Source organism: Scophthalmus maximus, chromosome 16 (genome assembly GCF_022379125.1).
Source record: "Scophthalmus maximus strain ysfricsl-2021 chromosome 16, ASM2237912v1, whole genome shotgun sequence".
In the NCBI taxonomy this organism is placed as follows: Eukaryota; Metazoa; Chordata; class Actinopteri; order Pleuronectiformes; family Scophthalmidae; genus Scophthalmus; species Scophthalmus maximus.
In genome coordinates this window covers 248,517-263,670 of record NC_061530.1, presented here as the reverse complement: position 1 = coordinate 263,670, position 15,154 = coordinate 248,517, and the positions used below count along the sequence as shown (strand labels likewise).

The following is a 15,154-nucleotide window of genomic DNA, read 5'->3' as shown; positions in this document are numbered from 1 at the left end:
CATCGTCCTTTATGACTTTTAGACTTTATAGACCTTTAGCTTTAATTCAAGGAGTTAAACAGAAATATTGCATCAACCACTTAGGAATTACATTCATGCATAGTCCCCCCTCGGAACTAGCCTGTATTCCTGCCCAAATCACAGCATACATGGTCTCAAGACACTTTACACAGTTAGGTGGAGACCTTCATAATACTACAGAGAATCACAGCAGGTCCACAGTGAGCAGCTCTGAGACTGTGGAGAGAAAGAACTCTGTAACTGAACCAGAACATCTGCTGAGACTGGTTGGTGAGAGGAGAGAGAACAGATGTATAACTGTTGCAGACTAATTGTTATGATTACAATGATAATACTGACACTAATAGATAGAATGACATTGTTATTATTATTATTATTAATAATAATAATAATAATAATAATAATAATGATGGGTTTGGATTCTGGAGCTCTGGAGTCAGAGATACACTAGGAGAGAGAGAAAACAGAGTTAGTGACATGTAATGTAAATACATGGGGGAGATAGGGAGAGAGAGGGGGAGAGCTGCTGCACAGCTGTTCACCTGTTCGTTCAGAACCATCAGATGAATTTATATGTCTGAAAATCTACTTAATTTCTTTGAAGAACACAAAACGTATGTATGATAGTGGAAATAAAATGAAAATCCTAATAAAGACAGAATTATTGTCTTTAAAATATGAGGGAAAATCACCTGATATATTGAAATATGCTCAGGAAGTAATCTCTTCATAATTTTATACAAACCGCTACTTTTCCTCAAAATTCCTGCAGGTATGAAGGTCAATATTTATGTAATTTTACAGTTAATTGTTCTGTGTTGTTATTGTTTTTATGCAAAGAATGATATTTTCAAATGGAGCTACTTTCACCCCTTTATTGTAGTTGTATGTGGGCGGGGTCAGTGTCCATACAACACATGTATAGGTTGTAAGTCTACAGCTCACAATTATTTGCGAGAGAGCATTAAGTTCTTATAGATCTAGCCTCATAAATTACTATTGAAGGATTTTCCTATGAAATGTATAAAAATTTCCCCGGGCCCCCTTGGGGCTCTGAGGTCCACCCCCATAGTCTATCCAAATCCTATGGGAAACACTGCATAACCACAGAGAGAGCGAGAAAGAAGGATGAAAATATGTCAAGTAATTCCCAACAAACAATATCTACAAACCAGTTAACCAAGGGGAAACACTTATGATGGTGTACTGTACTGTGATCTGCACTGTTCCGTGCATCATTACCCTCGCTATCGTCAGTCATTTATGCTACTGCCCACTGACATGGTTTTGTAGCAACTGTTCTACAATAGTTGCTGTCCAAACGTTTTGAAATGCTCATTTTTAAGTCAGGGAAACTTAAAAAAAATTGGACCTCTGTATTGCTAAAACCCTGGATACAGGCCTGACTGTCACCACAGCTCTGGTGGTAATGATGCTGGGACTGTGTGCTCCATTTGGTCTGAAGGTCCACGGCGTCCGACACAGGTGTATGTAGACCACCGTGTGTGTATGTTTGTGTTCGTATAGACCAGAGTGTGTGTGTGTGTGTGTGTGTGTGTGAATAAAGTTCCTCTGGTCAATGACGTCATCACAGATCACAAGCGGGACTATCAGTGTGGGAACAAATGAGAGTTTGCAGCTAAATGCCGCAGCTCCACTGGAGTTTGTTTACATGTCCAAATCCCGCCCATCAGGCAGGGGAGGCGCAAGTTATACAACTCCTCTTTCCCCCGATATGTTTACATCACATGTCACTAACCCCGTTCGTGTTTTCTATCTCTCCTAGTGTATCTCTGACCCCAGAGCTGCAGGACCTAAACCCCTCATTATTATTATTATTATTATTATTATTATTATTATTATTATCATTATTAGTATTAGTATTATTATTATTATTATTATTATTATTATTATTATTATTATTATTATTGTCACTAATAACAACAACAACATGACTGTAAGAGAGATGTTTTTCAGGCCTCTCCAGACTCCACTGATGTTGTCCAGCTGCAGCAGAACAACATCAGTGGAGTCTGGAGAGGCCTGAAAACCATCTCAGGTCACAAACAGCCAGACTCCCAGACTGCGGGGGACCAGAAGTGGGTGAACGACCTGAACTTGTTCTTCAACAGGTTTGATCATCATGTTCTTTGATTTCTCCAGTGCCTTTAACCCCATCCAGCCGGTGCTCCTGGGGGACAAGCTGGAGCACTCTGGAGTGGATCACCACCTCATATCCTGGATAATCGACTACATCACCAACCGCCCCCAGTATGTGAGGACAAGGGACTGTGTCTCTGATACAGTGGTCTGCAGCACAGGAGCACCACAGGGAACGGTCTTGGCTCCCTTCCTGTTCACCCTGTACACTGCAGACTTCATGTACAGCACAGCCACCTGCCATCTGCAGAAGTTCTCTGACGACTCTGCCCTCGTCGGCCTCATCACAGATGACGATGAAAGGGAGTTCAGAGAACTGACTTAGGACTTTGTGGACTGGTGCCAGTGGAACCGCCTCCAGATCAACGTGGGTAAAACCAAGGAACTGGTGGTGGATTTCCACAGACGCAGTCACCCCCCCCCCCCCACAACACCGGTGAACATCCAGGGAAAGGACATAAAGAGAGTGGACTCTAATAAATACCTGGGTGTTCACCTGAACAATAAACTGGACTGGACAGACAACACCATGGCACTGTACAAGAAGGGCCAGAGCAGACTGTACCTGCTCAGGAGACTGCAGGGGGCGCTCCTCAACACCTTCTTTGACACTGTGGTGGCATCAGCCATTTTCTATGGAGTGGTCTGCTGGAGCAGCAGCATGTCAACAGTTGACAGGAGGAGACTAGATAGTCTGATCAGGAAGGCCAGCTTTCATCAGTGATGGACAGTGACTCCCAGCCCAGGCAGGACACTGTCTCTGCACTGAACAGCTCCTTCAGCGACCGGCTCCTTCACCCTAAGTGTGTGAAGGAGTGGTACCGCAGGTCCTTCCTTCCTGCTGCTGTGAGGCTGTACAACCAGCACTGCTCTAAATAGAACACACACAAACACACACAGGACTCAACCACTCTAAAATAATTCACGGATACACTTAAAGTGCAAAAAATAACTGTGCAATATTCATATATTATATTTTTTAATATCCCATGTACAACTATTGATACTGCTTTGTATATAGCATTTATATACCTTTGGTGTTTTTTTTATTTAATGTTATTTTTTGTTAAATTGTGTACATACTATCCCTTTTTTGTAAATTTCTTATATATTCTTCTGTCCACTTTACTGCTGTAATGCCCGAATATCCCCATTGTTGGATGAATAAAGGTGTCACTTATCTTATCTCATCTTATCTTAATTGTTCGTAATTATAAGTATCAGTCTGGTAGAGACTAAAGCGGCGGTTGTACAACTGTCCTCTCTCTCTCTTCTCTCCTACTGTCTCACCTCCCACCCTCTTTCTGCCCACCTCTCCTCTCTTCCTCATTTCTCTCCTCACCCCAACCGGTCGAGACAGATGACTGCCCGCAACTGAATCTGAATTGAATTGAAAAACTACCGCCACCCTCTGTGCCCTAGTTATGCTCCTTTGATCTGCTGACTGCTAAGCTCTGTGGATCGATACCCTCCAGACCACCCAACCACCCGAATATCCTTGAGATTTTAGTATTCATTTTGATAAGGCTGACTATGTGTTCACAAAGGACTTGAAGGCAATAAAGATGTGCTATTCAATGCCAACTTTTCACTCAGTAGACCAAGGGGGCATATTACCAGATCTTATTGTAACAGTTTCATCACTTTGATCTAATGGACTGCTCTATTCTACACTGGACACCAAACCCCCCTCATCTACCGATACCATACTCGTGTAGATATTTCTACAATTCTGCCAGCGGAGGGCGAAGCTGCGATTTCTACATTTCTTATCTTCTTTCTCTCTTTCTTTCTTACATAAGTTCTTTCTTTACTTCTTTGCCTTACTGTGTGTCGAAGCGATTGATACTCAGCTATTACTTTTCTCAGCTCTTTCGTATTTCAGTGATTTTATATATTTACTTAATTTTTGCTGATTATTTTTTCATTGAAAAATGACATTTTCCTATTGGGATCACTGTGGTGCAATGGTCTGTGCTCCTGCTTCCCACCACGTAGACTGATGGTTCGAATCCCAGTCCTTATCACTAACGTCTACTTTATTTTTGTATTCTTTATATTTCTTTCTTTCTTTCTTTTTTCTTTACTTCTTTCTTTCTTATGTGTGAATGGAATGAGTCATTTTCTTTGACAAAATGACTCTTGTCTATTGTGACCACCTTGGTGCAGCGGTCTGTGCTGTCGTTTTCCAGCTAGAAGACTGTTGGTTCGAATCCAGGTTCAAATAATCTATAACAGCAAAAAAGGGCTGTGCTATGCGGCGGTCGATCCTGGGCATTCACACATAAAACTTCTGCAGGAAATGCACTTCTAGTTTAAATTTTTTCAAGTAAATGGACCTGATGAAAGGACTGTAAGATTGACAAGGTTAATACATTTTTGATTTGTGTGTTTTGGTATGAAGGTCAGGATTTGTGGACATGTGGTCCTTTCCACAACCTGAAACCAAGGTGGCAGCACGAATCTCTGCATGTCTGGCTGACATTTCTCATTGGATGTTGATGCACCACCTGAAGCTCAATCTGGACAAGACAGAGATGCTTTTCCTGCCAGGGAAGGTGTCTCCCACCAACGACCTCTCCATCACCACTGAGAACTCTGTGGTGACCCCTGCTCAAAGTGCGAGGAACCTGCGTGTGATACTGGACGACCAGCTCTCCTTCACTGCCAACATCACAGTGACGACCCTCTCCTGCAGATTCATGCTCCACAACATCAGGAGGATTCGTCCGTTCTTCACAGAGAACGCAACGCAGGTTTTGGTGCATCTCACGCCTGGACTACTACGACTCCCTCCTAGCTGGTCTGCAGACATGCGCCAACAGACCTCTGCAGCACATCCAGAATTCAGCGGCCCGGTCTACCAAAATTTTCACACACTAGACCACACTGGCTTCTGGCCGTAGCTCGAATCCGATTCAAGGCACTGGTACTCGCCTACAGTGACTGCGAATGGCTCAGGCCCTTCCTACATCCAGAACATGGTCAAACCTCACACCCCATCCCGTCGACTCTGCTACTACCTCACTGCGCGGGGCGGAGCCACCGCTCATCTAAATCCCTTCTGTTTTCTGATTTTTAGACCTGGAATTATAAGACTTTCCTGTTACATGAGGTGCTGGACATTGATCTCACCAGAGCAAGTGTAGTCATTACCACTGGGGAAAGATTGTTTCATGAAAAAAGATGACACGTTTTTTTCTGCATCAATATCCATTATGTAAACTAAATTTTTTGGCACATGCTACTCTGCTGAGATTGAATGTAATGAGCTAAAGCGGAGGCCTACAAGAAAACATCATGAGTAAAATTGGGTAAAAAGAAGTTGATACCAAAATGCATCACTAAATTATTATTCACTCCCCTGGTTTCCTTGGAGTGAAGATAACTAGCAGCCACATAATGAGCTTCTTCTTCCGACAGCCCCCGTGCTCAGTCCCGCTCCCAGCTGGACACTGAGGAGGGCGTGTCTTTCTTCTCCACTGTGCTTGAATGCTTATTCATCCGTTCATCCCACTTCAAATACAACTTTTTCCCAGACTGGAGGGCCTAGACAGAGAAGACTACTTCCAATTCTACCTGTTGGTTAAATGAGTTTTAAATACAAACTACAAGTGCTACATGTGAAGTGTAATCTACCTTTTTAGTTTTTCTACATTTAAATATCTGCATTGTAGCTGGTGTAACATTTAAACGTGAATCAAGTACAAAAGACACAATACAATGAATCAACTTCTTAAATGAAAAGTAAAATTTATTATTCCTGAACGACAAAATAGACTTCTTTGGTTGTACAAATTCACTAGTTACAGTCTTGTATGAGCTCTACATTTTGACCCGTTCCCTCCAACCTATTTTGCAAGTAAAAGCCCCCAAATAGAACTCAAGACAAAAGAATAAACACAAACTTAAAACACTGCATTATTAATGAAGTGAAACCCGCCTGAAAAAGATTTACCTACTGCAAGTTTAAAAAAAAGATATCAGCCATTGAAAATGTTATCAAACAAACTGAATTTCAGTCAGTGAGAGCAACACGGAAAGCTAGAATTAGAAGACCCTACATTAAATTAACACAAATGCTACTATGCTGTGATTTTGCAAAAATACCTGTCAGATATGTAAACTAACAGTATGTCAAGCAGTGAGCCGAGTGTCATCAATATCTTAAGAGGAAGTTCTGATCGGTTATGCCTCTCGCAGCTCTCCCATTAACAAACCAATATACATGCAGAGAGTGTCCCAACACCAAACCTGTTCAAACCCAGAAGTGAAGACTGGGTCCCAAACCCAAAGTTTGCCTTTTCTTTCAGTATTTGTACATTATTCACACAGCAATACATGATATTTTCAGTGGCATCAGATTTAAATTAACCAAAGACAGAAAAATAAAACACCTGCTACCTTCACGTCACTCTGGAATTCCTCCAGATAAAGCAAGGATAGAAAATTAATGATTCACATTGGTTGAATATAAAAATAACCCTAAACAAGGAAGGGTAAGTACCGTGAATTAGCAAATGAGTAATGTTCCCAAACTTTGATATTCAGTATTCTGAACTTTGGAGTAGTTGTAAAATGACCAGTCTGTCATATTCTCTACAGGGGGAATGTAACATAGAATATACAGCTGGACACCAACACTTCAGTATGTGACCCATTACCAAATCTACATTTTAGAAATGCTTGACTCAAACTCCCTGGTTAAGTCAAGTGTTGATAAAGTAGATTTAATGCTTAAGTAATATGCAATTCATGAGTTGAAAGCTTTGTCTTGATGATAATGGTCGGACATGATTCCCCTCAGTCATGGTCTTGACCCCAAAAGGATTAAAACAGTGTAAAATAGAAGGCCTTCAATTAGAGTAAAACAATAAATTAGTAAAAATATGTTCTTAAAAAGCTAATCAGTGGCAGTGCAAACATGATATGTACTGTTTTTTTAAAAAAGCTCTCCACAATGTGTGACTGAAGGTAGCGAGATGTTCCCTCGGTTAGTATGTACGCTCCACCCGTCTGAAAGACCCTTGACATTTTACAATCTATTCACTGGAAGTCTAAAAATATCATTCAAGAAGTTAGTGTAGCTATAACCCATTTCTTTTCTCTTCCAGTAGGTTTCATTTAAAGAATAAAATTAAAAAAAAGAAAGATTTCTGTCACCTTGTTAAAATAGGTTCACGTCTTCTAGGCAAAGTATGGATTGAAAGAAAAAAAGAGTGCAAGTAGCAGCGACCCTAGCTAACCACACAAGCTCTTTGTTACCCTCGAGGGACTGCGGAGCAACTTGCCCACTCACCCCCAAACTGTAGAGGCAAGACTTGCACGCAGGATATTAGTGTGTGTGTGTGTGTGTGTGTGTGTGTGTGTGTGTGTAACTATCAAGCTCTGTAGTGGTTATATATGTGAGAGTAAGTCTCGCGCTACTGACACTGTAGTGTTTAGTGACTCCATTCAGGTTTCTTCTCTCCGTGTGACGTGTTACGTGGGCACGGCGGTTTCCAGGCTACGACGACCCTGCCTCAGTTTGCGCTTGTTGCTGTACAAGGCCATCTCCTCCAGGGCAGAGGTGGCAGGCAGCTGGGCAGCAACCTCTGCCTCGGGGTCTGCAGCGGGCCCTAGGAAGAACAACAACACAAACACAATCATGTCGCAGTTGTTTCTTTTCACTTGACATTCAATCCCCAACACCAGCAGAGGAGAGGAGAGATTAGGGCAACTGGACAGTAAGTTCCTGAACAACCTGCGACAGAACCCCCACATTCAAAGCAGCAGGAGAAAACAAGCAGGACCCAAAGATGTTCCTAGTGCCTGAACCTGCTGCCTAAATGGGCTCACAGCTATAACGTTACCAATGTGTGTTTTATATTGGGCAGAAGGAGAGACACGTACACGCAGCATGTATTTGTACATTAGATAGATAGATTCACACAATGTCACCAGAATGTAAAAAAATAAAAAAAGAGCTGGCTGCTTGTAGTTATAGTTTCATCCTCTCACTGCAGCATTATGGAAACCTGCTGTGTTTTGATCACTAGTTTCCTTCAAGCTTCAAACTGAACCGAACACAGTCTGATGGAGGTTAGTCTGAGACCGTCGACACACTCTCTCCCCTGTGGTCTCCCAGTCAGGAGCAGGTGACGCACACCTGGAACAACCGCCACACCATTTCACCACACAACAAGCAAGTTAGAGTGGAAACACACACACACACACACACATATATACACACACACACACACACACACACACAGGATCCTACCAATAGGAGCTGCTTATCCCAGGTAGTCACCTGAATGAGGGGATACAAGAATCCGAGGTAATGAATTCATCCAGGCTAATTTTTCTGACTTCACTCTCTCAGTGGCTCCACTACTCACCCGGGTTGCTGGAGCCATCGTCGATGAACTGCATTTCCTCTACTGCGTCAGGAGACTGGAAGAGAAGACAAGACGGTGAATAATGGAGCAGCAGGGCTGAGGGAGCCGTCACCAGCCACCAGCCACCAGCAGCAGTCAGAGCCACGGGAGCCACGATGTCTCCACCTGACCCCAGGGGAGAGGGGCAGGTTAAAGCAGAGGGAAGTTAAGTTAGGTCATCATGTTCCCTTGTTATCAGCGAGTAGCAGCAGCTTGTTTTAGTCCCCTACACCGACACAAAGGAGCAGTCATTCCTAACTCCAGCACTGAGCCTCAGCTGAGCTGAGACACTCAGAAGTTTGATGATTCTTCAGAAACACACGGCTACACCCGGGGCTCCCCCCACAGGTGGGAGGCGGACCACCGAGCCCCCCCCATGCACAGCTGTTCACAAGCATTGGTTGACAAGCTGACGGGAAAGACACAGGATTTATTACAAATATGATGTGTACTCTATTTATTTAGATGTAAACTATTAACACAAGAAGAATGGGCGGTTGTGGCTCAGGAAGTAGAGACGGTCGTCCACTAACCAAAAGGTCGGCGGCTCGATCCCCGCTTCCACCAGACTGCATGTCGATGTGTCCTTGAGCAAGACACCAAACCCTAAACTGCCTCTGACGGCTCTTCAGACATCAGTGTGTTTGTGTGAGTGAATGTGTGTGACTTGTGCTGTTGACAATGAGACTCGACCAGCGTTATAGAGATATGATCCATTAGTGTTGTGGTCTAACTGAATTAGCACTCAGGGTTTGAGCCCCTCTACCATTTGTTTGCTAAGCGGTTGAATCTGAAGGATGAGTGATAAAATCCAGTGTTGTTGGTACATATCGTACATAATGTGTGTCATGCACTCTTGCTAATATTTTCAACTTAAATGCTTATTTGTGGTGAGATGTACAAACATGTAGGTGTAATATTCAGTCACTAAAGTGAAACAACAACAACATGTTGTCTTAATACATTAGTAAAGATGTGAGGATCAGCTTAATAGACGTGTAAACACTGTCATTTCCCAAGTGAAATCGTTTTAGCAGCAGTGTTTCACCAGTAGTCCCTCGTCAAAGTATCAAGTTTGAGACACTGGAGAAACACTTTGTAAAGAATACACACTTCATTTGACAAACTCATATTTCTTACAATGGAGTTGTTTTATGAAAGGATGATTTCCTTTATGTATGAACAAGAGGAATGATTACAGTCCATATAAGCACCAGAGTATTATGTTAAAATAGATCAGAAAACCACTAACACACTTATACACAGTGATGCCACAGAGGAAGGATCTGAGTTCAGATTCTGAAAATGGACCAAGGACCCACCACAGCAGAGCCCATCACTCAGAGGAGCAGACTATGAACAGCACTCCTCTTCTCTTTCTCCACACACAGGGAGAACCAGACAGAACGATTCAAGGTGCAGGAGGAGACCCTTCAGTAGAGCAGCCTTTCAAAAGCAGGAGCATGATGACTCAACACATGCGTTGAACAAGAGAGCTCATAGATGTAAATGTGAGGGTGGATGAGACAATTTCCCCCAGAACCAACTCTGGTTAGTGGAAACAAAACTTTTGTTAGGTGGGTGTGATGGGTACTGCTAATGATGACATGAGTGTTAGGGGGAGATAGAAGGGAAGGGAGGGAGGGAGAGCCAGGAAGTCTCTCTTCATTGTGCGAGTGAGAGTTAGTGAGTGAGCCACACCGCTGTAACAGTGCGGAGCAGAAAGTACGGATCAATCGCTGAGCCACGGCCCAGACTTCATGATTAAAAGAGAAACTAAAGGGAGGAGGCCCGGGGGCGTCTCAGCATGCAGCCAATACCTGGATGTCGTATACGGGTTTGGAAGAAGGAATGGCAGCAAACTGTCGGTAGTCAAACTTCTTTGACGACAGGGACTAGAAGGATAGTAAACAGGGATGAGAAGACAGAATGGAGGAGAGAAGGTTGCACAGGGAATGGGATACATAAGGAAAAGGAAGAAGGAGAAGTAGGAAGCAGAGAGGCTGATGGGTGATTCAGAGCAGTGAGCGTGTTCTCTACTCTGATCGGCTAGAGTGACAATGAGCAAGATGGTAGATTAATGTCAATGTGATTTGAAGCAAATCTACTTTGGTCTTTTCCATCTTGTAAACAACCAACCTGCCTTAACCCGTCGCAAATAAAACTTAGATCAAAGAATCGTTCAAATATTGGATTCAAGCTCTCCGTGTCCACACAAAGGCCAGTCAAAATAAGCACACAACAAACTTGAAATTCAGAAATGTTAAAAAAGGTTAAGGGCTTACCAGCCTGCCTGGAGAGGTTAGTCCACGAGGACTGAGCTCTGTCACAGAGAAAAACAAACAATGTTTTGGTTAGATAAAGAAGACAAGGAAGGGGAGGGATGATTGAATTTGTCTTAGGTTGTGAGTGAAGACATACCGAAAGATATATAGGTGTACAGTCTGGTTGCTAAGTATTTGGATAGTGACAGTTTTGACTTGAATTGAGTGATCTAAATGCTTCGCCTCCCTTAATTTGAAGGAAAGCATCCAGTAGAGCAGAGCCTTTAAGTTACTGTAAAGACACAACTACTCTGTTCTGTAGACAACATAATGAGATGTAAGAGAGCAGCTTTCTACCTTCCAAAGGAGTGGGAGAGGGGGTCGGGGCCGGCGATGGCGACTCTGTCAACTGGTCGAGCGTCCCACGTTTCTTCCCATCCCGAGACTTGGCGATGACCATCTGAGCCTTCAGGGCATCCTGCTCTAGAGACTTCATACTACAGGAGACACAGTCGCCATCAGATAAAGGAAAGCCAAAGTCTTGACAGAGTAACCATACAAAACGGCACACGCACTGCGGCGGGTGCAGTGCCAATCACTTCTCATTTTGGGTTCTCCTTGTCCTGGTCTGCTGTGACAAACCATTTTAATTTCATTGCACATTAAAAGGGGCATTCCAGGAAAAGGACTACCTACTGCTAGTAGGCTCACCCTTAACTCACAACCTGCTGCAGGCTGTGTGTTAGTCAAAATAATAGTATGAAGAAAATCTGGAAATTAGCAAGGCACAAATGAAAATGAAGAGAGGCTGCAGAGAGCAAGACGAGACAGAGGACAGAGAGGAAAGAACCAGAAGAAGCCAGAAATGGAAACAGCAAGACGTGCAGAAGCAAGACAGCACGAGAAAGGCAGTGAAAGCACCTTCACAGTGTCGGTGCTGCGAGTGCTTGCTCAGACCTTTCCCAAATCGGCCTCTAGCAAAATACCAACAGCAAAGCACCCCAGCACACCCACATGATGCCGTGCATCTGGCCCTGTTGGCCGGGGCAGACCTGAGCTGGGAGGCTGCAGAGGAGGAGGAGGAAGAGCTGGGGGGCTGGGGGGCCGTGCCCTGAGAGGCCCTCACTCGGGCCTGGTAGAGCCTCTTAGCCAGGTCCTGCTCATACTGCCTAACATCCTCCTCTAGGCCATAGGGTCTGTGGCCACAAGGCCATTGGGAGTGGGAGGGAGAGAACGGAAAAGGAGGGAGAGGGGGATGAAGTACACCAGAGTGAAGGAGAGATATGAAAAAGAGAGGAAGGAAGAAAGAAAAAGAGAAGAACCAAAGAGTGGAAGATAAAACACCCACACAATCAGCAGGGCCTTTTCTTTTCTAAGAAAGGAGACATACAACCAGCTGTGAACATGGATTTTGGATTGATTGCATACACAAAAACCTGAACCCTGTTCTTGACCAGCTTCCAGTTTATCAGGACATATGGGACAGAGGTAAGTGTCACCACCTTAAATCTCAGAGTTCATCACAGAACAGAGACCTTCCAATGGCCTCCGACAGTGGACATCAAAAGATTCTACTACAGACTGGAACATACTGGGATTAAAGGAGTCTTCCTAATCAGATGGATGGACTCTTCCATTAATACAAAAGTAAGTCATGGAGTACCAAAAGGTTCTGTGCTGGAACTGATACTTTTCACTTTATACATGCTTCTTTAGGTAACGTTATCAGAAAGAACCACATACAGTACATTTCAAGTGTTACACTGATTCGATTCAATTCAATTCAGTTTTATTTGTATAGCGCCAAATCCCAACATAATTTATCTCCAGGCTCTTTACATAGTGAGGTGGAGAACTCACTATATTACAGAGAAACACAACAGGTCCCACAGTGAGCATCACATGGCGACCGTGGAGAGAAAGAACTCTTTGAACAGTAGAACTCTGTTCACAGAGACACCAGGAGCAGTTGTGTAACAGATGTTTTAAACTCTGTCAGACAATAGTCAGGTCTCAACTTACTATGTAAAGAGCATTGAGATTAATGTATGTTGTAATTTAGTGCTATACAAATCAAATTTAATTGAATAGATGTACATCAATATAGAAAGAACTGAGTGTAATATATGGCAAAGTAAAAAAATATTGAATTATTAAGTCAAACTAAATTATTATATTGAGTGTTTTGTAGAAAATCTTTTTCTGTCAAAGATTCTTAGCTTTTGTTGATTTACTATCAGTGGTAGAAGACCAAGGTGAGAACTAAAGGCAAAGTAAAGTAGAGTACCGTGCTGCTCTCCACATGGCTCTCTTCTCAGCCTCCAGAGCTCGTTTCTCAGCAGGGGACAGGTCCTTGTCCAGGGCCACAGCCAGCTCGGGGCTCTGCATACGAAGTCTCTCTTGATGTCGGCGCTCTGCTTTGGCTGTGCGAATGGGGGCCGCTGACTCCCCGGGGTACACTGGGATCAGACTGAAGAGACAGAGGAGGAAATACAGTGACAACAACGACAACACAGAGATATTGAAGAATGTGATACTGTTCAGTGTCATTACCCAGACATGGAGTTGGGCCTCTGTTCCAGCCTGAAGCTTTCCTCCAATGAATTCCTCTGTGAGTCTCCCTTACCATCAACGGAGGAGGGTCTACAAACAAGAAGAACATTGAGCTGAAGAAATGAAATAAAAAGATGTTTAAATCTATAGTAATATACCAGTTTTACCCTGAGCTGCCACAGTAGCTGGGTGGTGTGACGTTGTAGCTGGGAGGTGTGGAGCAGTGCTGCGGTGGGGTGGACACTGGCTCCACATTATACTCCACACCATCCAGCAACACTTTGCCAGTAACCTTCATCTGAGCCACATGTTTAGCCAAGTCCTCCTCCTCATCCTCCTCATCTTCATCCAGTAGATACTCCTGCGCCCGCTGCTCAAACTTCCTCTCTGGGATAATATGAACAGACAGATGTGAAAGTGTCTAGGGCAGGTCACCTGGGTCAAACTTTTAGCAAGGGATGTTGAAGGAGACACTGGAAACATACCTTCTTCCTCCCTCATTTTCTTGAGGTCATCCTCTCCAACAAGAGAGACGCGAGGTTTGGGTTTTTCAGGAGTCTGCTGCTTCACATCAATCTCGAAATACTTCTGTCTGTCTCTGAAGGAGCGCTGCTCTGGGCTGTCCTTACCACTAGGAGACGGACTCTGCCGGGTTAGAAAACAAAATGATAAGGGTTCAAGTGGACAAATGCTGAGATATTAACACACGAAAACACATGAGAAAAGAAAAAGAAAATGATTTTTTGGATTTCTTTTAGCTGTTTGCATTGATGCAGAATCCTTTGTCAAAAGAGCAGAGGCAAGAACCAGATATGCGAATTGAAAAAAAAAGATATTTCAGACCAAGAGGAAAGAGTAAAAATCCAATTAGAACCCAACACCATGAAGCTGATTCAAGTGTAATTATTATGAAGTGTCATTACTGACAGAAGTAGCATGGTTGTCTCAAAGCCTCTCCAAGCGGATACACCCCACCAGCCAAGCCAAGCACACCACAGCCCAGATAAAGAACAGGGCTGCCTGAGCTGTGCTGGGTACCTGCAGGTCCACTGGAGGCCTGGAGAGACGGGGCACTGCGGCCAGGCTCATATACTCCCGACGCGGGGAGACCTTGCTGGTCAGACCTTTACCAGCTCCCTCCTGACCATCTATGTCATCATCAAACACCTCGTTGTTCAACTCAGGCTGAAAAGGCCACAAAGGTCATCAGCAGGCTGTCTTACTACGACTAGACTAACAGGTTGAGTGTGTTGAATCAGCAGAGCTCTGAGGGCACAGTCACACTTCAGCAAATGTTGCAGCGGTGAACCTTCCATTTAGGTGAACTTGGATCGGCAACATCCCCGCTTCAACCAATGGCAACGATGTCATTGGATTCTTAGTGTCAGTAAATATGGTCTGCTCTGATTTAGATTATTGGTTTAGTGCATATTACGCTGATGTCGTCTTTCAAAATGAGTTCAAACCTTCTGTCTTTACACTGACCCAATATTTAACATTAAACAGTCAGACCCCTCATCTCACCCACAACTAATGAATCAAAAACAAATATACATTATTCAAATACACGTTTCAAATCCAAAATAAAGAACATTCAGAGTTCTTCTCCCCGAGTAGAAGCTGTGCTCTTAGAAGGTGGATCTGTCTTTGAGTTTCAAAAATTTAAAATACATTTATTTATACTTATTGATATATATGTTTATTTGATCATTCTCTTCCTGAATTCAGTCTGAATCT

General features: G+C 43.5%; 1 protein-coding gene across 16 annotated transcripts in view; it reads right to left on the bottom strand.

Moving 5' to 3' along the window:
* Positions 1–5,909: 5,909 nt before the first annotated feature.
* Positions 5,910–15,154, bottom strand: part of scrib (scribble planar cell polarity protein) — a 61,745-nt gene continuing 52,500 nt past the window's right edge. For 9 of the 16 annotated variants that reach the window (XM_035611797.2, XM_035611796.2, XM_035611806.2 and 6 more), the window contains 11 exons: positions 14,456–14,602; positions 13,903–14,062; positions 13,585–13,804; positions 13,418–13,507; positions 13,152–13,334; positions 11,917–12,060; positions 11,222–11,361; positions 10,886–10,923; positions 10,421–10,495; positions 8,562–8,616; positions 5,910–7,799 (listed from right to left, as the gene is read on the bottom strand). In XM_035611797.2, coding sequence (XP_035467690.1) covers positions 7,663–7,799; positions 8,562–8,616; positions 10,421–10,495; positions 10,886–10,923; positions 11,222–11,361; positions 11,917–12,060; positions 13,152–13,334; positions 13,418–13,507; positions 13,585–13,804; positions 13,903–14,062; positions 14,456–14,602 — 1,389 coding nt within the window. In that variant the 3' untranslated portion in view covers positions 5,910–7,662. Of the gene's footprint in view, positions 7,800–8,443; positions 8,474–8,561; positions 8,617–10,420; positions 10,496–10,885; positions 10,924–11,221; positions 11,362–11,916; positions 12,061–13,151; positions 13,335–13,417; positions 13,508–13,584; positions 13,805–13,902; positions 14,063–14,455; positions 14,603–15,154 lie in introns of all 16 variants that reach the window. The other 7 variants (XM_035611805.2, XM_035611809.2, XM_035611802.2 and 4 more) reach the window with 6 other exon arrangements.